The following is a 26,896-nucleotide window of genomic DNA, read 5'->3' as shown; positions in this document are numbered from 1 at the left end:
CCGAGCCGAGAACATCATCCGCTTTGAGCGCACGGACACACTGATTACAGCGAGGTTGAGAGAGGGGGGGAAGCGCACTGCTTGTTCTCCAGTCTTCATGTAGAAATTGCAGATTATTTTTTTTCCTCTCCCTCACCCCCCTCCCCTCTAGCAGCCAGTAATTGCCTGTTTTGTTGTGACTTTTTGGGGTCAGTGTGTTTCTGCGCACAGGAAGTGTTGGCTCTCCGCACCCTGGCTCCAGCCTGACGCCAAAACTCACAGCCGCGCGGTGCCGAATTGATTAAAACGGAGGCGCTCGGATCAGATGGCTGTGCTTCACATCGCTCAAACGACTAAATGTTACACCACTCGAATCAAAGGAGAGGAATTGCACAACCTTTTTTTCCCCCCTTTCTTTTAATCTCACTGCCTTTTCGCAGGCAGATCATTTGGGAATGCGCGCTGCTTGTAAAAAGTGAGGAGTAACCTTTTTTTTTTTTTTAAACAACTTTTTTTTTAATTATTTATTTTCTTGAAGTGCACTTGGAGGGACAAAGCAGACATGATTCGGTTGCTTTTTCTGCTGTCCATCCTGGATGGAGCGCTCTCGCAGCTGCGCTACTCGGTGGCAGAGGAGCAGGAGCCCGGGACCGTGGTTGGAAATATCGCGGAGGATTTGGGGCTGGACATTACCAAACTTTCCGCTCGCCGCTTCCAGACTGTGCCTAGTTCACGGACGCCCTACCTGGACATGAACTTAGAAAACGGCGCGCTTGTGGTGAGGGAGAAAATTGACCGGGAAGAAATCTGCAAGCAGACCATCCCGTGCCTACTGCACCTGGAGGTGTTTTTGGAGAACCCTTTGGAACTCTTTCGCGTCGAGATTGAAGTGATGGATATCAACGACAATCCACCCAGATTTCCCGAGGCGGACATTTCGGTGGAGATATCCGAGAGCGCCATCCCCGGGACGCGCTTCCCAGTGGAGAACGCCTTCGACCCGGACGTGGGCGCAAACGCTCTCAGCACATACGCCATCACTAATAATAACAATTTTTACCTGGACGTGCAGACTCAAAGTGACGGGAACAGGTTCGCCGAGCTCGTGCTGGAGAAGCCTCTGGACAGGGAGCAGCAAGCCGTGCACCGCTACGTGCTCACCGCTGTGGACGGAGGCAACCCGCAGCGCACCGGAACCGCGCTCCTGGTCGTCAAAGTTCTCGACTCGAACGACAACGCGCCCACTTTTGACCAGTCCGTCTACACTGTTAACTTGCGGGAAAATTCCCCCGTGGGCACCCAAGTCATTCAGCTCAACGCCACTGACGTCGACGAGGGGCAAAACGGGGAAATTATTTATTCATTCAGCAACCACAATACCCCGCGGATTAAAGACTTATTCAGCATCGATGCCAGGACAGGCAGGATCGAGGTGGCCGGCGAGGTGGACTACGAGGAGAGCAGCACGCACCAGATTTACGTGCAGGCAAAAGATTTGGGGGCCAACGCGGTCCCCGCTCATTGCAAAGTGCTGGTGAAGCTCGTGGACGTGAACGATAACAGCCCAGAGATCGGCTTCAGCACCGTGACCGAGTCCGTGAGCGAGCAGGACGCCCCGGGCACCGTGATCGCACTTTTCAGCGTCTCGGATCGGGACTCGGGCGAGAACGGTTTAATGAGCTGCGAGATCCTGGGAGATGTCCCTTTCAAGCTCAAGTCGTCTTTTAAAAACTACTACACCATCGTGACGGACGGCCCGCTGGACCGAGAGACGACAGAGTCGTACACCATCACAGTGGTGGCCAAAGATAAGGGTCAGCCCGCACTTGCCACCAGCAAGTCCATAAAAGTGCACGTCTCTGACGAGAATGACAACGCGCCCCGTTTTACGCAGGTGGTTTATGACGTGTATGTGACTGAGAATAATGTGCCTGGGGCTTTCATTCACGCCGTGAGCGCTTTAGACCCTGATATTGGACAGAACGCTCTTATTACTTACTCCATATTGGAGTGTGACATACAGGGCATGTCTGTGGACACTTATGTTTCCATAAATCAGGAGACAGGTTACCTTTACGCACTGCGCTCGTTCGATTACGAGCAGCTCAAAGACTTCAGCTTCATGGTCCAGGCGAAGGACACGGGAACACCTGAGCTCTTCTCCAATGCCACTGTGAACGTCGTCATAGTGGACCAAAACGACAACGCGCCAACTGTCATAGCCCCTATTGGCAAAAACGGCACGGTTAAGGAGCCCCTGCCGCGCACCGCCGAGCCCGGCTACCTTGTGACTCGCGTGGTGGCCATGGACGCCGACGATGGCGAGAACGCGCGGCTGTCCTACAGCATCCTGCGGGGCAACGAGATGGGCATGTTCCGCATGGACTGGAGGACTGGCGAGCTGAGGACCGCCCGCCGGGTCGCTCACAAGCGGGACTCTCAGGGCCATTATGACCTGCTAATAGAAGTGAGGGACCACGGGCAGCCCCCCCTCTCATCCTCAGCCACCGTGAGCGTGATATTAGTGGACAGTGTGGTGGAAGGTCGCAGCGGGGATCGTGGCTCTGCCTCCAAGGCGAAGGAGACCTCCCTTGACCTGACGCTCATTCTCATCATCGCCCTCGGCTCCGTGTCCTTCATCTTCCTGCTGGCGATGATCGTCTTGGCCGTGCGTTGCCAAAAGGACAAGAAACTCAACCTGTACACCTGCCTGCTGGCCGGCGACTGTTGCATGTGTTGCGGCTCCTGTTGCAGCAGGCACGCTCGAGGCCGCAAGCAGAAGAAGCTGAGTAAGTCCGACATCATGTTGGTCCAGAGTACCAATGTGACATCTGGTGTCGGGCCCGTGGGCCAGGTGCCCGTGGAGGAGTCGGGAGTGGGGAGCGTGGGAGGCGGATTTGGCTCCCACCACCACCAGAACCAGAACTCCTACTGCTACCAAGTGTGTCTGACACCGGAATCTGCCAAAACTGATCTGATGTTCCTGAAACCATGCAGCCCCTCACGAAGCAACGATACGGACCACACCAACCCGTGTGGCGCCTTAGTTACTGGTTACAGCGATCAACAACCAGATATCATATCCAACGGCAGTATTCTTTCCAGTGAGGTAAGAATCCTGATAAACAAACCAGGCATGTTAGAGTGTTTACATTTAACATTATGTTTCATGTTTCCATTCAAGTCAAACCAAACCTTTCAAAAGATGGAAATTGTATTGACTGTGTTGCTCTTTGGCCTTTAATCATTGTTATGCCTAATGGTGATTGGACATGAAATCTCATGTGGCTCTTTCGTTTTTTTTTATTCACTCATCAGATAAAGCAGACGGAGCTCATTTGAGTATTTTTCCTGTCACTCTAAATTTTTCTTTGTTGATACTGTGAATCAAAGTATATTTTGTATTTAAAATACTATTTTTATTTGCTTTGATAGGTTTAATTTGACTTAAAGTGCACAGAGACTGTGCATTGTGTATGCATGGTGTAATTGCAAGACCATTTCAAGTTAATATGTGGTACAAATCATCTTCACAGTCAATTTTATTCATGGAAATTGCACTACCAGGAAATGTCATTTATTAGAATGTTTGCATAAAAAATAGCCGAGACCCACACTCGCTGTGCAGAAGCCATCCTAGATAGTCCTAATTATGTCCCCTTTTCTCCAAAGAATGATTCATGCACTATATATACTTCGACGACCAAAATATATTGAGCCGGCAAACATTAGACGAAAGGAGATAAGTGAGATGGTGGCCCCATTTTGCGCTCAGCCTGTTCGTTTTGCAGCGGCGAGCTCGGAGGACTTGAAGCTTTTTCTGTTGATTGCGGTGTGGCTGGACCTTTGCCAGACAGCCAGTCACAGTCTTGCCTTTGCCGCGCTTTAAGTATTCTCTGCACGACCCAGCGTGGCAGCAGCGTGAACAAAGGTTGTTCAGTCCCAGCGTAGGCTGGCTCAATCATTTACACATTCAATCGCCTCCTAACCCACTCTCCGCTGCTCTCTTCTCACCCCGTCATTAAGTGGATGCGTGCGTGCAAGTGGATGCGTTCAGTATTCGCTGCTTGTGCCACCGCATAAATAGTTTTTAACTAGCTACTCGAATGTATGCATTTGTGGTCACTTGTGTTTCGAGATGTATTTATTCACCTGTGTGTCTATTTTTAGTTGTGATGACCTGCTTTTGTTTTTATGGGTTTTCCAGAATAAACACCAACGCACGGAACTCAGCTACCTGGTGGACAGACCAAGACGCGTTAACAGGTAGTGAAAAGCAGACATTCTGTCTGTCTTGCACACATACACACATCCTGATCGTAGCAATGTGCTGAGCAAGGCAAAGCATCAAACCATTCACTACCTGAGGACCGCTAACATCCAGCTGGCCAAAGGGAACCCGAGTCTATTCACAGATCTATAAAAGTGAATATTACACCCATCAGTATTAGTCTTGTGGATTCTGCATCATTAATTGTGGCTCTGAGAGGCTACATGGTTCCCAATGTGTCCGTAATGCAGCTCTTCAATTTGGCACCAGTCCCATAACTGGCAGAGCGGTGCCTATTAAAGCGCTAAGACTGGATTTCATTACATACCATGTGTAACATCCAATTTAGAATCGTGATGGCCGCCGTGACGGTATTAATGCAGTTATGCGTTGGCGGGTTCTGATTCTCTTGTCGTTCACTCGCTCGCTCGCTCGCTCTCTGTCACACGCTCTCTCCTGGCCTTTCATTTAATCCCCCTCCCAGCTTGACCCTCGCCTCTACCCATGAATTAGTTCGGTTCTCCTGTACATCTGTGACCAGCTGGATTGTGCCTCTCTCCTGCAGTTCGGCCTTCCAAGAAGCAGACATCGTGAGCTCGAAAGACAGTGGTCACGGTGATAGCGAGCAAGGCGACAGTGACCACGATGCCACGAACCGGGGACACTCTGCCGGTGAGTTCTTCTAATCATAATCACGCTGGGAAGATCTTTCCGAATAATGTGTTTGCTTGGGATGTGGTGAATTGAGCAGAATTTGTCGTTTTTTATAACTAAGACTCTCATGGCTGTGTGATGATAACTGGCTTCCATGACCAGAACCAAAAGGTATTTCATGGATAGAGGTGTCCAAACAATGGCCTAGGGGCCATTTGCGATCCACCATCCATTTTTCAGTGGCCTGCGGCATATACTAAAAGTGACATTGTAGAGGCTAATCTTGAGTTGTTGTTTTTTTTGTTTAACTATTCGTTGAATGACTGACAGAGACTTTACGCGTGTGACAACTAGAGATGTAACCATAACAGCAATATCGTCATATCACGATATTAAAACTGCCACAATACATCGTCTTCGTCATGTCACGATATTAAAAGCAGTACATCTGTTAAAAAAAAAGTTATTTTGATTTCAATTTGTGTAGTTCTAGCGCCCTTTGGTGGCTAGTTTTTTAGTGCACTTTAATTTTCACAAGGCATGATTTGGCCCTTCTATGTTTAAAATCCATGCTAATGGTCAGATGAAGGGGGACATAATATGCTTGTGAACCGAATCAATATGTGTAGATATTCAATGTGTGCTTAGGTGCCTCAGTATTTTTTTTATATATGTTATAGTTATGTATTTTATATATATTTATATTTTTATATTTTTCGTTGCTGCAATGTACAAAAGCACAATATTGTGTGTTTTTTAGTATGAGCTATTTTTTTTTGTTTTTTTACAATATTGTGACCTTATTTTGTATGATCAACCTCCCCACCATGTCCTGATAATTATCGTATTATGACCTTCATATCGTGATAATACCGTATCGTTTCTTATATCGTATAATTTCTCTGATTTAAATAAATACAATTCAGTTTTTCAATTTCGAAATTTGTTTCTTCCATTTTCTGCTCTCATATCGATTATTTCCAAGCTCTGGTAACTGTTTTAAAAATGGTCAACTTTCTAGTTTGCTCTTGTTTTGTTTCTGATTGTGGAGATGGAATTATGTTCCTGTTCAGTACAGTGGCGTATCTAAACTTGAATCATGCTGGGCCCTTGACCACCCCAAACTCTTGAAAAGTATCACATTATTTTACTTATCCCCTTTAACAGAAAGCTGATATGTAGAAGTTTTTTGCAAAATAACTAGAAAATGTAAACAATGTATAATTAATTGATTGACTGATTTTAGCATGTTTAACTCATTTACTCCCAGCAATTTTCATTGAAGCAACCCCCTTTGCTCCCAGCTGTTTTACTGGATTTTGGCTGATTTTGCAAGGCCCGCAGAATATTGTGTTCTATTGCTACAAAAACATGGAATCTACCAAAAGAAAGATTAGTCTCTTCTTTCATCAGGAAAAAAAGGATATTTCTATCTGTTTTCATTTTGCAGCAATGAGCATTAGAATATTGCTAAGTTTCATCGTTGTTCACAAATCTATTTAGAATTGTGAGTAATTTAGCTTTTTTTTCAATATGGTCGTGGTTGATATCTCCTTTAATCTGCTGCCACCTGCTGGCCGTTTGTGTAATAACTATCATTTCTTCAACCGTTCTTTGCAGTTGAGTCTGCATCAAAGCCTTCTGCATGCTTTAGCATAAATAAAAAAAAACAACAACAACGCATAAATACGTCTTTGGGACACTTACAACATTTAAAATAGAACGTATTTCTATGTTTTTGGGAGCAAATGAGTTAATAAATTAAAGGTAAGGTATTTTATCTATGTGGCTCTCAAATGAAAAAGTTTGGACACCCCTTGTCTTGAAGGTGAAAAGACAGACGTATTTGGCAAAACTTTTCTTTGCATTCCCACGTTCCTCTTGTCTCCTCACTGCTGTTTCCGCTGAGTGGCACTGAAAGGACAGCAACTCACAGGGAGGAAGTGTTAGGCCTGCAGTTCTTTTGTGGCATTAATCAATAAATTCACTCAAGTGAAAGGGAAAGGCACAGAAGCTAACAGTGACATAATGAGATGCATTTCAATCGGCTGTATGAATTGTTGCATTCCACGTTTTTACGAGTCAGCCAATCACCACTGTAAGAATTTACAGTCTATATCTGTACCTCTGCCTACACTGAAGTAATGAAATTTAAATGGCAGGGATGTTCGATAGCTCTTTTTTTTTCAGACTGATACCAGTGTGCGTACTCAACTCTTGAGTTAGTCACCGACGCCAAATACAGATACCACTCGTATATAACCTAACCCCCCCAAACAAGATTAACCCAAATAATTTAAAATATATATTCAAATATAGCATTTTCCTTAAAATTACATGACATGAATGGCAATTTTCTATTCTTCTGATTTCTAATTTCTAGAGGACTACCGATACTGATATCAACCACCAGCCAAGGGTGGTACCGGCACCACGATACCTGCTATCGGTGCTCACCCATTCGTAGTAAAAGGGGACAAATGTCATGGAGGGGTGGGCGTCGTTTGGGTCGGGAAGCAGACCAGCTTCTCTCCAATAGCGTGTGGTAAAGTTCTTATAAATGCCACAAATCTACCTTTTTTGAGCCAACAACACACCAGAAATTTCCAAAGATGTGGAAGTAGATGAAATATTCTTGACATAGAAATCAATGTACCCATAAAAGTACACTCACGTACTTCTTGCATGATATTACAGAACATGAGGAATATTTATATTGTTTATAAAATCGATAAGCCTATTTCTATTCAATTTAGTTGCTGCCACATCATTATTCTTTAGTTTGCAGTGTTGAAAAGTCCCTTTTTTTGTAGATACAGTTTACCATAACAATCATCTTGTTTATGCAAACATTCGATTACATTTGTACCTGTTTATTGATCCAAGTGGAGTCAGACAAAAAGAGGAGCAATGGAAAATCACATTTCATATTGAATTGCCCTTTTCCTTTGAGGCCTCCCTCCACACATCTCATATAAGACCTCCGTCTAGACCGGAGTCTGCCAAATATCGGATCAGTGCTGGGAATATCAACGAGACTTCTTTGGATCTGTTTTCTTGGACAGTGAACGGGAGTCATCAGGCTCTGTGGCATTTGACATAATTTATCACCTGAGGCAAAACAGAAAGCTATCTACATGCAACTGATAGTGGAACTCTCTGCTCTTGCTTATCAAACACTTGAGGAAGGTCACACTGTGTAAATCAGAAAGGCAGCGGTTGAGATTTAAATATTTGACTCTTTATACGACTGTCAGCAGTTCTACTCAATAAAGCAGAAGAAAGAACTTCAGAAAAGGCATGAGATAGCATTGGTAATGTTTTATGGCATCTTATTCGTGATGTGATTATTCACTGCTGATTAGGAAGATGGCTTTATCATCTATTTTGCATGGAATGTAGCATGGTAATTAAAAAGAACCAAGCTTTAAAGAATAACTTGGATCCTCGGCTCCGGTTTGGCACTGCACTGTTTCTTTACTTTATATTTTATATCATAAACCAACACTTTTTTTGTGTGTGCTTGTGTTGGATTTTTAAGTGAACAGATGAGCACTCCATGGGAGGTAATAGCACATTTTTGGTATTTTCGAATGTGTGAAATCAATTTCCTCAAACTTCAATAATCAATGTGCGCTAGTGGGCAAACACGCCAATACAAGAACAGTGAAGTATAAGGTTTTCTTTTTTGTTTCATGTGTGCTGTAATATACTGTAATATAATATATATATGGCGGCACGGTAGTCGAGTGGTTAGCACGTCCGCTTCCCAGTTCTGAGGTCTCCGGTTCGAGTCCAGGCTCGGACCTTCCTGGGTGGAGTTTGCATGTTCTCCCCGTGCCCGCGTGGGTACTCCGGTCTCCTCCCACATTCCAAAGACATGCATGGCAGGTTAATTGGGCGCTCCGAATTGTCCCTAGGTGTGCGTGTGAGTGTGGATGGTTGTTCGTCTCTGTGTGCCCTGTGATTGGCTGGCAACCAGTCCAGGGTGTCACCCGCCTACTGCCCAGAGCCAGCTGAGATAGGCGCCAGCACCCCCCGCGACCCTTGTGAGGAATAAGCGGTCAAGAAAATGGATGGATGGATGGATAATATATATATATAATTTTAAAATATACAGCAGTAAAATTTGACTTTTCTTTTCTAGACAAGTAGTTATTTTGGATTTTGGACAGAAGTTGTCTGCAAAACAAGTACAAAAAAAAAACTTCTTGTCTTGTCCTTTTTTAGTGAGTGAATGATTCAATAATAAGCAATTTTGTTCTGAGCGTTTAATGCAGTGGTGTCCAAACTATGGCCCGGGGGCCATTTGCGGCCCGCCGTCCATTTTTCAGTGGCCCGCGACATATGCTAAAAATGGCATTTGACGCAGTTCAAATATTTATAATACATTTCATTTTAATACAAGTGCTATTAAAGGTTATTTTAGTTACCAAAAACTAACAAAATAACTCAAACTAAAATTCAAAAAAACAATTTGCTTAACGAAATAATAATAATAATAAAAAAAACGAAAATGCTTTTTAAAGAACGAAAACTAACTGAAATTACATTTTATGTTTACAAAACGAACTAAATGTAACTATAATTACAGCAAAAATTTCCTTCGTTTTAGTCTTTGGTAATTCATTTAATGCATGAGACTTTGCGGATGACTTGAAATGTAATTTTCAGTAGATTTATTTTGATCTAAACCAGAATAATGACATTTGAAAGTATGTCACATAGAAGTGACATCATCTCACAGCAACCAATAGAAAAGCACCTTCAGACGTTGCGCCCCTGGTTTTTTTTTTAAATATTGCGCACAAGTAATACACATAAAAAAAAAAAACTAAAACTAATTAAAGAACTAAAATTAATAACAACTAACAGAACCACCCTGAAAACTAATTAAAACTAACTGAATTTAAAAAAAAACAAAACTCAAACCAAAAATAAAAACTAAATAAAAAAAACTATAATAACGCTACTGCCATATTACAAATAAATTGGTTTATGTACTGTGGCATTTTTCTAAATATGCTAAAGCACAAATAAATTATTTGTACAATTTTTTGAGGACTAAACACAATTTCTGTTCATAACATTACGTGGCCCTTGCATCATTCTGATTTTCTGTATGTGGCCCTCAAATGAAAAAGTTTGGACAGCCCTGGTTTAATGTCTAACTCAACTAAATTTGAACCAAAAAGCTATATGTTAAGGACCTAAACATGCAATCTATGCACTATACAATTATTATTGCAGTTTTGTATGCTTCCATGTAGGCATTATATATGACACATATTGTAAGCAACTTTTTATGTTTGTTTTCGTAGTTTCTCAACTGCTATGTCAGTATTAATGGGTAGCATGAATCTCAAAAGAAATGTATTTTGTAGTCATAGCTATTGGCACTCTGCCAGGGGTATACAGTGGCCCACTGCTATTCATCAGGGATAGGGATCGAACGGACCGCCAATGATTAATGCTCCCCAAAAGGGATTATAATTGCCTATATTTATAGTTCAACCACAGCTATACATCGAAGTGTTACGCCAAAACATTTAATTACATTGCAGATGCTTATAAACATTTTTGACAAAAATGACCGTCCATTTACACGCACACATCGCCAATTCTGATGATGAATTATTCCAGCGGTGCAGTCGGGTGTCAAATAATGATAATTTGATTGCACAGCAAAGTGCAGCAGTGACAACGCTCCTGGGCCGGCCTATAGATATTGATATAGCAACCTACAAGTACGCTGCTGCAGTTGTAACTTTGGTGTTTACTGACCCGGATCCACACTGGAACGACACAAAATGGCAGTTGGACCTCAGTTTCGTGATGTTCTGCTGTGTTTTTCTTATGGATTCCACTGGTGACCTTGTTTATAGCAGACATGTCCAGTATTCTTCTTCTGCTGACTGTCAATCACAAATCTAACATGGCCGCTGTTCAATTTGTGATGGGATGAACAAGTGTGGGTAAGCGAATCGTTCACCTACAACGCAAACAGCCGTTGGCCCGTGAAGTTTGGCTGAACTGTAGTTTGGTTGAGCAGATAACTAGTTTGATTGGTTTTGGTTACAACTAATGGTGTTTATTATACAAATAATGAGATACTACCTTAAAATGTTAGATTTGTGAGTCTTATATCCTACACAACGCAAGTTTGGTTGAGTGGACAGCTAGTTTTGTATTTATTTTTTAAATTTTTTTGCATGTGCTTAGCTGACTGTAACTATTGTTGTTTCAAATAAAGAGATACTTCAATATATTAACATTTCAGACATTTCATAGACAGTTTTTTTATGTGAAAGTGAGGACAGGTAAAAAACAAAAAATGCTTAACCGTAACTATGCAGTTTTCCACTGCATATTGCTTCTTGACCTTATATGGATCTATTTTTCTAAAGTGCTGGATGTGTCTTTTTTTTACTCAGTTAACATCAGTACTGTATACAATTACGTCTCCTTGTCTAATGTGGGCAGTATGTGTTGGCTAGCACGCGTTTGTGCTGAGTGCATATTTCCTAGAAGAGAACTGCACTGAATAACCCTGAGCTAAAATCAGCATAGACCTCACATCAGTTTTGTGTATTTCTCCAGAATTTGTCTGCTTAAGCAAATTTGCCAGCGTGTACGCCTCCAAACAGCTATGTGACGCACATGTGCGGCAGAGTCTCACCCTTCATTCTGTTTCCTCCACACGTTGGATCTCCGCAACACTTGGCTGAGCAGTAATTCATTTCTGAAGCCTTTGCATAGCAATTATCAAAGGGGGTTTAGAGGCAGGTTGTCCTCACAGGACCGCGCATCACTATGTCCCTTTTGGTGCATCTCTGAATATTTAAAATCAAGCGAAAACCATCTGCAGTTGGCATATCATCAACCACACCTGCATTTGTTAACTGCACAGCCACCCTTTTGACACTTTAGAAAATAAGGCTCCTGATGTTGTTTTAAATCAAAGGGATTGTGCCTGTGAGGTTATCTCCAGATGCTTTTAAAAAGTGTGCAAATAGCTTTCCTGAAAGCAGACTGTCTGGAGTGAAACACTGCTGTGTCAGGATCCGAAGCGCGAGTGATTGACTGCCACACCCTTATCTAGCCCACACCCTCATTCAGGTTGTTTTATTCAAATACGGCGGTCTGCATTATTTCCCTTGTCTCCCTAATGGGAAATTGAGTGAACAAGCACACAAAAAAAAAGGCATCTCAGACACGGATGCTGAGATCTGTGAGACGGTGGGGAGAACAAAAATTATCGTCATCATGACATTTTCGTGATAACAAATGCCATGATAAATGGGGCAATTAAATCACTGTGGCAAGAGTGTATGAGATTGATGATTATGAATTAGTAGCTGGCATCATGTTTCCTTGTCACTGATCTGTCAAAGGCATTTAGCAAAGCTGGGTTAGGAACCACCTTTGCTCAGAGAATATAGAGAAGAATATCACACAGGGATGGGCAACTTAAATGTTGGAGAGAGCCACAATTTTGCAATTCATTGCTACTCGGGGGCCACAATTGTTCATTAGTGCGACTCAGTGACCACGCACTAACCAGATTTATGACAAAAATGCCATACGTATTTTATTTTTCACAATACATTTTTTAAATGCATGTATTAAAAAAGCCACTATCTAAACCAGTATTCTAACGTGTTTGAATCAAACATCAAAATAGATGTATTTTTTCCCAGCGCTAAGGGCTTGAAAAAAAAAAAAAAAAAACACAAAACTGTAAGTTCAAGTGCAAGAGTGCATTGTATGCATTTTTTCATCAACATCATCTCACTCAATATTTTTATATTTTTAATGTTATTGAATATTATGTTCGTCGTGCAAATCTGGAGGAAGAAAGAAAAAAAAAAAAAACGTATTAGGCCTATATTGGAGTATAGACCGTAACATAAGACATGTCTGTCGTCTAGTGGTGAATGGTGATATTATAACTTAAAACTACAGTTGCTGCATATTCTCAGTTTGGCACCTTACATATATATATATATATATATATATATATATATATATATATATATATATATATATATATATATATATATGTTAGGGCTGTCAAAGTTAAAGCATCAATAGATTAATTAATCACAGAAAAATGTAGCATTAACGTATTAACGCATATTGATCGCGCTATTTAAAAAAAAATAATTTTTTTACCGCACTTAAGCCTTGAACGTAACCGCAGGTCAGTCTTTAGGTCAATGCACGGCACTTCCTACGCCTGTTGTTCCAAAATGAGTGGGGTGACTCTAGTTGTTGTGCTCGGTGGTAAATTTCACTTGAAAAAACACCCCGACGGGACTTTAGATAAAACAAAAGTAATTTGCGTTTAATTAATTAATAATTGCCGAATTGCACCCAATTGATATGATGCTGTTACGTTTTGAGCAATACACACATGCATTTAATCAATGTTTGCAAATGACATTCAGATAATAAAATGTGTTAATGTCAAAATATTACAGTATTTTGTATTTATTTTATATTACGCGAATACACAAGTAATTTAGCTGATTAATCGTGATTAATCCAAATTAAAAATTGTGATTAATCAGATTAAAAATTGTAATCGTTTGACAGCACTAATATATATATATATATATACAGTATATATATATATATATATATATATATATATATATATATATATATATATATATATATATATATATATACACACACAAACGAACAAAATTAGCCTATGCTAAACGATTAACAATCACGATTAGCACTATCCTTGAATAAACTTGAATCACTTACTCATTGTCCTTTATTGGAAAATCACTTCATAGTCCAACATAATGAAAAATCCAATTTGATCACAATATTAATGCACTAAAATAGTGCTTTATCTTCAACATATGTTTACTAAGCCTGACGTATTTGCTTGTCTCGTTCAAACATATTGAGTTGCCGAAGCCTACAATGGCCATTGATGCAGCATACTAACGGTACTGCACACGCACAGAAATGTTTTTCAAATAACTTACGTTATGCTTCAAGACCCCGTGCCGACACCCTTGGGTCCCTCCCATTCAAATCCATAAACATCCGAATTAAGTTTGTTTCTACCGCCAACGTCCGCGCAAACTTCCTTCCGAAGTTCCGTCTATTGTTAATTGCATTGTGTCAATTTGACTTGCTTTTTGCACATTTGGTGGCGTAAAACTGGAGTATAATAGTCCTTACTTATGGCAAATGCTGAATGGCCTCGCCTGCACTCTACTTGGAGGAGTGAGAAAGAAAAAAACTCGCCGTAGCTGGAAGAATCTTGCTCTATGATTAACAGTAGTAGATACCGACTTCCTGTTGCTGATGCACGTAGGCCCACCCGCCTTCTTACGTGTGTCTGGCAGGCGGCAATAAATTCATTAAAGATCTTTTATTTATTTAGCAATTTTGACGCGGATTATTTTGTTCCAAACATAAGACATGTAGAAATGTTAATTTTCACCCTTTTCAGTCTAAAGAGACCTAAAAAAGAACCCTAGGAAGTGTCTTAGTTAGTAGTGGTCAATCGGAGTCCGTCAGCAGTAAGTGTTCATGCGGAACGGAAAATATTGGTTCCGGGCCTTCCGTTAACTTCCTGGTGCCACAAATAAGTTTTTTTTTGTTTTTTTTTATTATTAAAAGAGCTTCGACACATGCATTTTTGTGCCGACCAGTATTTGTGGTCGACCGAACCGACTTTTATTCCCATCCCTAAATATTTTGTTTGTTTGAGATTTTTTTTTCCAAATAAAGGGGGCACTTGGGTATCCTTTTAGGATAAAAATTTTTTTGCATCGCATTTAATGCTTTCATTTATATGAAACAAAAGTCATCTGGACCCAGGTCACCCCGACCCGAACGAGGACCAGCAGTCTAGAAAACAGATGGATGGGTTGCCATTAAAAAAAATAATTAGCAAGATAATTTGTACTTTGCAACAACAGGAGGTGTGACAACTTCGTGAAAGTTGCATTGATTTCATTAAAAAGTATCCAGCGCATCTCGTTGCATCCAAACAACACAAACCGGAGATCAATAACCAGTGGTCACCCAGAGCCCGTACGGTACGGCGGGATATTAATCAAGCAGGCAGCGCATGGGCAAGCAGCCATCTCGGCTCTCCATCAAAACATTTAGTAGCTGCCTCTGCGAGACTCACAACATTTCTCTGTCTGTCATTGCTGAGTAGAGTGGCAGCCATCTTGCTGTGTTTTTGCCCTGGGAGGTCTGTGGCTTACTCATCGCTGGGCAGTTCGTGCAAGGAAGCTTCTCTACTCCCCTGATGTCTTCAGCTGCTGTCCAAATATTGGCATGCCTGTATTCTCTCTGGAACAAAGAAGAATATATATATATATATTTATTAAAAAAAAATATATATATATAGCATAGCTAGAAGACGACATCTTCCGCGGGTGTTATTTTTATTTTTAAGACGAACAATGACACCAAAGAAGAGAGAAGTCTGGAACAGCGAGGTGAATGCAGGGCACGGGTGGTGGGGGGGGGATTGAGAGGGTCTAATCTTTGTACCCACACAGTGCATCCAAACATGTGGCTCATCTTTTTCCTCAGGATTTGTTTTTCCTCATTTCCTTCGGCTCCCACTTGCTGATTGTATGTCAGGCAGCACAATTAGTCAAATCACTCCAACATGGGATTTCGGAAACGCGCGGCGATGTAATGAAAAACAAAAAAGTCGGGGGGGAAATGTGCTGATGGCTTATTAGAAAGTAGATTGTCTTTGCATTGTGTAGCATTGTTTACCCCCTTGCACGTGTTCAAGTTTGCATGCTTGTGTGTGTGTGTGTTTGCCTGCCGGATGAGGTCATGTTGAGGGAGAGCGCTGTTGGCAGGGACTGTCATTGCCACTCACTGTTTTGGTTGTTGTTTGCTTCCTGCCCGAGGAAGTGAAGGTGCTTCATGAGGATCAACAGCCACTGGGTGTCATGCGCACATGGCCTGTCTGTCTGTTTGCTTCCAAGCATTTACATAACTTGGCATAAGAGTACTTTTAAGCCTGTGTGTTTGCAAACATATGTGTTGATGTCGCTGTTGGTTAAGAGCAAGCCGACAGGCAAAGGTTGCCGAGTCTTTGCACACTATGTTTACTCATCGTCTCCAGACTACAATACTCCATTGTTGCCTTTGATTTGATTAAAACTGATATACTTTAAGATGAATGAGCATTGTGACTGTCAGCCAATTATCTGCACAATGGCCCACGGAAGATTAGATTGCCCCAGGTCGGCACAGGCAGATGTCAACAAATCATTAAAAGGCTAAAGGCCAGACGTTGAATTAATTGCCGATGCGTAGATTTTTTGCAGTAGCTGTGTTAAAGGGTTAATAATAATAATAACTGCGGTGTACCCCGCCTACTGCCCATAGCGACTTGGGATAGGCTCCAGCACCCCCCATGATCCTTGTGAGGAGAAAGCGGTTCACAATGGGTGGATGGATAATAATAATTAATCAGACTTTACACTGATCTGATCTACTCGATCGGAATCGGACGATATTTATTTTATGCAAAATCGGTGATCGGCTGTAATATCTTAATTTGCCCGATCCATCACAACGTAATTGATCGACTCCATGAAATAAGGCTGCATTCGAGGATGATCGGAAGTCAGACTTTTCCGAGTTCAAACCAGGAAGTGTGTACGGGAACGCCCCCTTGAACTCAGAAATTACACTTGCGAATTCAGAAAAAAGAAGGACCCAAGTTCACCGACACACTACAAGTGACATCACTCTACAATGGTTCCTCCTTTGAAAACACAGACCATGAATGCTAAAACAAAATTTACTTGAGTATAAAACTAGATAGCTTTCTTCATTCATAAATATTCGACATAACTTCAAGTAACACAACATACGTGACAGTATGCCGCTATATCCGGCATGACATTATACGGTGAACTACTGAACTGTATGGAATTCTTATGAAATAAGATAAAAACAATTAATACAGCAAAATTGCGAGAAGGTAAATTTGCTGGAGGTCAAAAATGAGTTTCAAGAACCAAACTAAAAAAACAATTTACCACTATTTTTGTTGTTTACTTCCGCCTCAAACGCTTTCAGGTCGGAACTGGGAAAAACCAACTCGGATATGTCCGACTTCCGACCATCCTCGAATGCAGCATAAGACATTACATGTTTTATTTCTTGTTTATCAGGAATTTTTGATGACTTTTTTTTTCTATGCACTTCAAATTATGTCAGTTAAAGATGGATTTTCACGATTCGTGATATCGTGTAAAGCTTATATAATGAAAATTGTTAACTTCATTGTCATTTGTTGGTGTATTTATTTATTTGGTGCTTTGTTTGTTTGTTGTGGTAATCTGGGAAATCCGTGATGTAAACAAAAACATTATGGGTAATACTGTCATGACCATCTTAAAATGCCTGATTTCATTTCTACTTCGGCAAAGTTGTGCCTGGGAGCTAGCATTAGCGCACACTGGTTACCATGTATGTTTGATGAAAGGCAACAACATCCTGTTTGGTACGCTAACATATTGTAGCGTCTGCTCTGGATTACGGAGGCTTTCGTCAGTGAAATCACATTTATTAACAACCAAAAGACAACACTTACGGTCGTAAACACAAATGGAGTGTTGCATATATGAACTTATAAATAGCAGCACTCAAAGTAACACAACATCACCTATTTACCACAAGCCCTCAATGCCAACACATAACAGTAAAACACATTACCCAGTTCATTACAATCTACTGTTATAGTGCTAAAAATATACTGTATATTAAAGCTCTTAAAGGATTTTATTTCATTTTTTTCCCACTTCAGGTACAGATCTCATTTTGATTGTGTAAATCACTTTACTACATTTAAATTATTCATACTCGTTAAGCCTGTGAATGGACTGCCCGAAACCGGCTGGGATAGGCTCCAGCACCCCCCGCGACCCTTGTGAGGAGTAAGCGGTTAAGAAAATGGATGGATACGTTAAGCAAAGAAAAACTTTTCAGATATAGGTTAAAGAAAACTAAAATAAACACTTGTGTTGGTTTGTAATTTTGTTTTTGCTGCTACAAGCTGCAAAGTTTAATACAAGTTGAATGTACCATCCTAATAGTCTTTCTTACATATGTATTTTAAATTTATAAGGTAATTATGAGCAGCTGTTTGCTGGTGCAATATGCCGTGATTTACATATGATGCGATTTGTTGACAAATCACGACTTCCGTTGGTGACAGTCGACTAACAAAATAATTGTTTGTGGCAACCCTGATTGCAATGATGAAAATCATGTCCTGCAAATGTGAATTTTCATCCCCGAATCATTTGTGTAATGGGGATAAAAACATCGTAATATAAAACAGTATTATTTGAATATTTGTAATCAAATTATTAAATAACCAATAAAAGTGTATCTACTAGAATGTAAACTCGCCACTTCTGTATGTATTTAGCCACTCTTCCTGTTCCATCTGCGGTGTCCCCCCTGTCTGTTTTTGGCCCTTGCCCTCTCCATCTGTGTTTTCTGCGGCCCTTCTTTCAGTTCCTTATGGCTCCTGCAGCTTTGCTGTTTTTGTGCCCTGGAAATCTGTGACTCCCGCTTCTGTTTGGCCCACGCTGTTGATTGTCTGGGAGCCTCGTGTCTCATCTGACTTCATGGTCACTGCGGTCGCATGGCCTGCCTTGCTCCCCGTGTCCTGAATTACAGCAGCAGCATTATTACATACACAACAGTGCACACGAACACGACAGCCAGCCGCAGCTATGACCAGCGTTACACGAGCATCCATGACATTTATAGTTGGAATTTGATAAGATAATTGCAAGATGAGTAATTTAATATTAAATTAAAGCCAACCTCAAATTGAAATGTCACCGTTATGTTCTTTTTTTTTTTTTTTGTCATGTTAGACGTTACTTGGGTTGTAATTAAAAAACAAAACTTGGATGGTTAATTAATTAATTAATTAATTCATTCATTCATTTAATTAATGAATTAATTAAACCCCGTGGCCCATTCATGATCAAAGGTGAGATGGAGCTTATCAAAGCTGATGTTTGGACACGAGATGGGGTACACCGTTGATTAGTCTGTATAGATCGATAACCAGTCACCTAAACCACATGTATGTCATATTGAGAAACAACAGGCTATCCATACTGTCATAAAATACAGGCAAGAAGAGTAGTAATAGAAGAAGAAATAAAAGAACCATGACTAACTTACAGTTTGTGTCCAACTACGAGGTGTGTCAGACAAGTTCCAGGACTGGTGTGACCAATGATATATTTAAAACTTCAAACTATGGGCTTTCCAATGCTGCCAGATGATCAACCAGCATGTCATCAAAAAACTCCTGCAGCTTCATTCAGTGCACAAGAAGATGCAAGAGTTGTGAAAGGAATACTCACGGCTGCTTCACCATGACAACGCGCATGGACGACATCAAGATGGCCGTGATGACGGCGCTGCAGAAGATCCTTGAAGAATTCTTGCAGGAGTGCATGAAGGCTGAGAAAGTATTTTAGACGTCAAGTGAATTACTTCGAAAGGGAGAAATTTGTAGTTTGGATTTGAAATTTATATTTTTTGACACCAGTTCTGGAACTTTTTCAGACACACTCAATCAGTCATGCCCATTGTTGTGAATGACTTAGGAGACATGTTATACAAACACTCAACAGAAACAATTGCGTCTGTATTTCTGAAGTATTACAGCGTTGGCCGAAAAATTATTCTCAACACCATGGGAAAATTAGTCAAGATAGTCTTTTACAGACATCCAAACAATTGCGCGTTTGCTGACTTTGATCAGAAGAGAGGAAATTGCTCAAATTGAGTCTCGTTATCAGTATGTGTGCACCCAGCTTTAGTTATCATTTATTGTTCAAAAGGAACAATTTGCTAGTGCCTTTTGTAATTTTTTTGTGACGGGAGTTGGGAAACAGAGAGTCTTACTCTTTTATACAAAAATACAGAAACAGCATGGAAGAGTAGGGCTTAGGAAACCCTATCGTGTTGGGGGAAAAAAAATCAACGTACTGACTGAAAAGTGTCGTTCAGTAACCTTGCTAGGGCAATGTACAATTCTGCATGACAGAATAGAGACCTATACTAAAACAAATAAGAGGGACTAGACTAACTAAAGCACAATTCACAGTGTGCGTTTTCCGTACGGCTTCCGCACGACTTCTGCAAGGAGTGCAATTCACACCACGTGCATTGCTTGTCCGGAAATCTGCAGACCACAAGAGCACGGAGGGTTCACGCTGGAGAGTTGAGTTCAACCGTGTATATTGAGTCCTATTTTGTAAACAATAGCCATGCTTACCTGTTGTCACATCAATATGGTTTTTGGACATTATTTCTGGGACTTCTACCATGGCTATTTTACCACGGGTAAGTATGTTTTGTGTTTAAATAGTGTCATTTTGTTATGTTTAATTTATTCTGAGCTCATTTTTTGTCTTAAATGTCCAACTCATGTCATGCTATAGCTAGCTTCCCTCCCCCCCCAAAAAAAACGAGTTTGCAAACGGTTTTATTTTGAAATATACCGCATTTACCTTGATGCGAGGCGCCTGACTTCCTGTCCGGATCATGTAATTTCTTCAGCTTCATGAAAATACGCATACGGCGTCCGTAAATTTGAACGCTTGCGGAAACCGCACCGCAGCAAGTGTGAATTGGGCTTTAGAATGACTATTACAGGGCCATAGCAACTGCATAGCAAATGACAATATTACCATCATAAGGGGCATAGTAACTGCATAAGACTAGAGAACTAAAAGTGGTGAATACATCATCAAACATCATCATAAGGGGTATAGTAACTGTATAGTTGCATACGACTAGACAAACTAAAAGTGGCTGCTAATACATCATCTTCAAAGATTATCATCATAAGGGACATAGTAACTGTATAGCAACTACAGAATAAAAATGACAATTCAAAATAAGACTGACAAATACCTCATCATCATAATGGACAACATAATACAAGGACATAATTCAATGACCCCATGACCAAAGCTAAAACCCAATCATAACATTTTGAAGGTGAACAACGTAAGTATACGTTCCAAAAACACAAAGATACAAAGAAAACTTTACGGCGAATGCAAACACCCACAGTCACATCACACAGTAAACAGACAAGCAGATAGTGAGAGAGGATTGGGCACAAGCACAACGATCCTGAATTGTTACAGTGCTTTCCCCGTCTCTTCGTATTCATTTATTTCGAGCCATGCGACCTGTTTAAGGGAGATCAAATTGTTGTGATAGGTTCACAGCACAGACGAGTAGTATTATCCTGTCAAAGCAAACATATGTGAAATAGAAAATTTGACAAGGTACATTTATGACATGCCCCACTTTCTTTGCACTTGGTGGGTAAATATAATTCACAGTAAGATGGTCAGATATTTTGAGATTTGTTTTTTCTCTCCTAGCTAGAGAAAAGCTAAAGAGGAAAGCAAAAAAACGGAAAACATTTATACAATAAATGGTAATTTATAGTATTGTTTTATTTAATTGCATTGTGATGAATAAATGTGTTCCTGCCTATACATTTGGAATACTTTGCATGGATCTTATTGTGTAAGTAGTTTTTAGTTGTCTATGTACAAGCTAGTCAAAACATTAGGTACACCTGCACTGTGGATAATAATACGGTATAGTAGATGCCACAACTCACATTGTTCACAAGGGTCCAATTCTCCAACTGCAGGCTCTTTGATTGGTAAGCCATTTTGGCCTCGGGGTGGGGACGGAGGAGTCGTAATTGTCCCCTTTTCTTTTTCTCGCTATCCCTTTGCCATCATCCTCCCTGATGTAAGCCCTCAACCTCCTGTCTCCGTCTTTGATCACACCATTCCATTGCGTTCCCACATTTCACCAGCTACAGGGGAAAACATGAAGAAACACAAATCCAATCTGCACAGGAGAAAATTGGCTGCAGGGTGTAATTATTATGATGACTCTGTTCATGTTTCTTTTTGCTCATTTCCCCCCCTTTATAATCTCGCTCATACACTTATCCCACCACCCTCCTGTCTTTATTCTCTCTAAGAGAGTGTAATTAACATAACTTGGATCCCTTTCATGCCTCTTCTTCTATTATATCATTTCCATGTTAATATAATCTTTTTTATGTGGATGTTTTGTTTTTTACAGTAACCCTGTGTCAATTACAGACTGTCTGCTTGTATAGGGATGATTGACATTGAAGTGTAATTTGGCAATCAAGCGAATACTTTGTTGCTTTTAATGTCACATTTCTTGTGATAATTGTAGTTTTTGTGTTCGTGTGGCAGCGCTTTAAGATGGTGGTGCTTGGGGCTGGGGGATGTCATGTTTTTTAAATACTGCCTCACTTTGATTGCACATTTCATAGAGAATGAATGGGGGTGAGAGGAAAACAAACTATTTGTTTCATCAGTGTTGACGTTGTCTCTTTGATGAATAGTTTTCACGCACTTTTTGTTCCTGCAACATGAATGATTCATAATTTGCGAAACCCGGTCTTCTTGCTTGTCCCCTATTATTTGGCATCCTCTCTTACTGCATTTTCCCATTTCGTCCCCATTGTGCTTACAATCTTCTCTTTGTATTTTTGCTGACCTGACTGCAGGTGCTGATCTGTTCTCCAACTGCACGGAGGAGTGCAAGGCCCTGGGCCACTCGGACCGCTGCTGGATGCCATCCTTCGTCCCGTCCGATGGACGCCAGGGGCCAGACTACCGCAGCAACCTCCATGTCCCCGGAATGGATGCTACACTGCCCGACACTGAGGTACCCTCCTCTGTCAACCTCTCCGACCAAGTCGCCTTGACATCGTCCACCGCTCCGTCCAGCGATAGGTCATTCTTCACCTTTGGCAAGGATGGTCAAAGGTCACAGTCACACAACAGCCTTCACCATCACCTCCATCCGCAACAGCAGCAGTACAGCTCCAGCACGCTAGAGAGGAAAGAATATGATAGGGGGACCCTTCCGTACAAATCCACTTTTTTCTGTGAGTATCAGTATGAAAAATCCCTCGGACCCTTTGACTTTGGTCAGGTGCAGTACAGATTTTAAAGGAGGGGGTGCCGAATATGCCTCTTTTTCTGATCTGGACTATAAACTTTTAATTCTCCTGTTTTTAAGGAGCTTTAACAACTTTAGTTTGTTGTATTGTTCTCTTGTAATTGATCATTTTTGTCAAATGTAAAATGCGATCCATTATTGCTTACCCCGCTTTTCTCCTAAATCTACGAAATAAGACTTTCCTACTAATTTTAAATGCTGTCTGTAAGTATGTGGCTTAACAAAATACTAATAAACAAAAAATAATAAGAAAAAGAATTGGACTCTCACACAATGAATCTGCTGTGGCCCATTTGTCTCCCTCCCACCCTCTGTAAATTCCACCTGTAAAATCCTTTGCCAAGCTATCTTTTTTTTTTTTTTATCTGATGCTCATATAAGTAAAGGTCATCTACATCAAGCTCACCTCATGTTTTTATTTGTTTCATCACCTCACACTTTCACCAGAATGCTGTTTAATGTTTGAAACTTGAAGAAAACCACACTGGACACGTGATTTGGAATCCACGGAAAGAAGTGGTCATTCCACTCGATTGTGGAAAACAACGTTTCCTTTGTGTAGCAAGCAACGCTGACAAACAACACTCAAATATCTTCAGCTCGGAAAGTTGAGCCGCATCGTATTGATATCAGTTGGAACATAAAAGGGAATTTCCAGCTGCAAAGAGTTCTACAGCATTCATTAGCAGACGATAACAAATCATTTCCGAGCTCCCACATAGCATGAATAATCTATTAGCTCTAAGAGTAGAGAATGGATTCGATATACACACTCAGTGGAGAGGTCATTTCCAATCAAGTGGCTCGCATACATACCACCATCCTCCATGAAACTGCATGCTGACTGGGGGCTGTCTCTCAGGTAAAGGATTGTTTTTGACCTGGCAAACTGTGCCAAGCAATTTCTCTCCTATACAACAATTTGTGTGGAAAAAAAAACTAATCATTGGTATTTAGCCTTTAGGTGGCCTGCTTTAAATATAGCGGGTTGTTCATCAATTCTGCCTCACAGGGTGATGATACATGTGTAATATGAAACAATACTTTATACAGTGCACATTTGATTTGTGATTTCTCTATGATTTTGGTCTTTTCAAATAAACAGGCTTCGTTCTGGCACAACATAGGTTGTGTTGTTCAGCAGGGTGTAAAAACAAGGTTAATGCTATGCTAAAGTAGTTTCCTTTTTGGTTGTGGTGATAGAAATGTCCTCTTATTATGAAACCATATATAATTCTTTATCGATCAATCCATATCGATCCTTATAAATACTTAATGGCACAATTATAGCATTGTCTACGGTGGAACCTCGAGTTACGAACGATCCTTTTTCTGAACTTTTCAAGTTAGGCACATTTTTTTTGCAGAAAATCTGCCTATAGTTACCTACATGTTTTTTATGTGAACTATCTCAGCATGGATGAACGGACGGATCACTGCTGTGCTTGTGCTATTTAATTGACTATAATATGTTCAAGCATGAGATGAGCTCATTCATGCATCCAGTAAAGTAACAATGCACATAATCATCACACTTTCCATATTAGATATCAATTAATTATGCCACCCCTGTGGAACCAAGGCACATATTTTGTATAAGAAAACCTTCATGGTAAACCAGCAAACAAAAGTACAAAGTATGTATACTGAAATAATTCAATTTAGTCACCAATGTACTTAGTGTAAAATCTGGGCTTGTATAGTTCAACACAAAGCTAATATATTTGCAGGGAACCATGACTTGGCAACAGATGGATGCACAGGTTGGTTTTACCTTTGGTTATCCAATTGAAGAGTAGTTATTTGCTATGCCTGCCATTATACTGTATGCAGCAATTCGAATAATGATAATGTAACAGTATTAATAATAGCAATTCATTCTGTGTATAGAATCACTTTTAAATCCAAGATAGAATTAATTTTTCTAAAGTTCACCGCATAGCAAACTGAAACGAAAATTGTGAGCACAAAACAAACCGAACAAGGTACCGGGTATTTTGTGTATACATATATGAAGGAATGATATGGAGTGCTTTATTTGTCATCGCACATGCACAGGAGTACGGAGCAATGAAATTGAATTGACAGACACAGCCCGTCCTGGAAACATGAAAAAAACAATAACCAACATGGAATGGATTAATTGCATTGTTTTTACTGCGTTTATTTCAATGGGAACATCCCACAATTTATGCGTTTTGAGTTATAAACGGGGTCACAGAATGAATTAATTTTGTAAATTGAGGTTCCACTGTACTTTTTTTTTTTAATCCTAAATATTAATCTTCCCCGCTTGTTTAAATCCCATTCCTTAGGTTTAGTATTGCACACTGTGGAGGCACTTTTATGGTGTATAAATAACTTCACAGGAAGTCCTCCGTGGCATGTATCCTTCATCGAGCTGTATTTGGAGCCGTTACTAAAAAGCCACATGGGAAATAGTGTCATTTGTCTTAATGACTGTTCTCTGTCTTGCAGCCCGCAAGAGGATTTGCTAGCTCGTTCCATGTGGACCTGTCAGAGACAGCGTGAAGTTCAGTAACAGACCAACAACACTGATGATAGAGACCTCAAACTAAGACTAAATAAACAGAAAGCTGGACAACAACAACTCTGGATGAACGCCATTTTCTCGGATGGCAAACTAGAACAAAGCCTCTCTTTGGTTGCCAGAAAGAGGCACGGAGAATTAAATTCTGAGTAGCTGTCAACCTTTCAGTTTCTGGGGAGCATTCCACGGCCTTATTCCTCTCAGCAGGACTGAGATCTGGGCTCTCTTTTGACATTGTGAAGATTTTAAACTTATCGGCAAGGGGAAATGAAGTCGTGAAACAGGAATACAGCAGACCATGAAGGACCTGCTCACCCCCACATTTGGTTTGGACTCTGAAGAGTTGTTGTGTGCCTGTTTACATCCATGAAGCGTTATCAACTTGGACCAACGTCACGTGGAGCCCTTTAGCTATTTCTGTGGTCACCAGTGAGCCAACTGTACAAAGACTATATGGATATAAATAATGAGTGGCATACAGTACAGTGCAGTGTGAGAAAGAGGACCAGCAGGTGCTTTTCAGGTATTTGATGGCACAGAAAAAAAAAAAAAAAAAGTACGCAGAGAACTGACTACAAATTGTGTTTCCGTTTTTGACTGACTTTATATAACTTTTTCGTTTCGGTTCTTTCTTTGTGGTTCACGTGTGGAGAAATATAGATGCGTACATATTACAACATAGGGACGCAAACAGCAACGTAGAGGTCCAGTCCTCTTCCGGATGACTTTTTACGACAGAAAAGGAGCGGAAAGGTCATTTTTGGTATTGCGAGAATGTTCTGACTTCTGAACTAGTGATGATTAATGGAAGTGAAGTGGTGAATTACAAGGATGTGATTCTTTTAATGCCCTCGGCCTATACATAAACAATCAGACACATTCAGTGGTTTTTATCATGTGTGAAAAGTGTTTACTGTGCTATTTTAAAAAGCGTTTAAATGAATATAAATCTATACATATATAACTATATATAACTATATACAAAGGAAAAGTTTTGTTTTCCCGAAAACTGTGTAACCATTGGTTTGTACACCTCATTCAATCAAGAATTCCAAGTGCTAGAAAATGGAACATTGTTCTGACCGGAAAGGTGGAAAGCAAACCCCATTCACGGCAACCAACGATTGGTTGACTTTTTTTATTTGATTGTTATTTTCACCATGTCACCAAGATCTTGGTCGCCTGTGTATTTTTAACTCAGTATATGCTCATGTACAGGAAGGGGGAGAGGCTATTATTACTGAGCTATATTTCAAAGATTTTACAATCATATGCTCACAAATACACATACATACACACATACGCATACACACAGGTCAAGTTATAAATAAACCGTGTCATTGAAGTTC

The 26,896-nt window shown here is 40.6% G+C and overlaps 1 protein-coding gene across 4 annotated transcripts; it reads left to right on the top strand.

Annotated features, from left to right (window-relative positions):
* On the top strand, window positions 1-26,896 carry pcdh10a (protocadherin 10a). 4 transcript variants are annotated; one of them, XM_077524943.1, is made up of 5 exons: window positions 1-3,088; window positions 4,187-4,245; window positions 4,815-4,921; window positions 22,539-22,699; window positions 25,475-26,896. In XM_077524943.1, exons 1-5 carry the CDS (start codon window positions 542-544, stop codon window positions 25,526-25,528), a joined length of 2,928 nt encoding a protein of 975 aa, XP_077381069.1. In that variant the 5' UTR covers window positions 1-541; the 3' UTR covers window positions 25,529-26,896. The 4 variants fall into 4 exon arrangements, with proteins under 4 accessions (XP_077381069.1, XP_077381067.1, XP_077381070.1 ...); XM_077524941.1 differs by having other exon boundaries at window positions 22,539-22,922; XM_077524944.1 differs by lacking the exon at window positions 25,475-26,896 and adding an exon at window positions 22,762-22,908.

The sequence above is a fragment of the Festucalex cinctus genome, chromosome 6 (genome assembly GCF_051991245.1).
Source record: "Festucalex cinctus isolate MCC-2025b chromosome 6, RoL_Fcin_1.0, whole genome shotgun sequence".
Lineage (NCBI taxonomy): Eukaryota > Metazoa > Chordata > Actinopteri > Syngnathiformes > Syngnathidae > Festucalex > Festucalex cinctus.
This window is presented reverse-complemented; position numbering and strand designations above follow the sequence as displayed.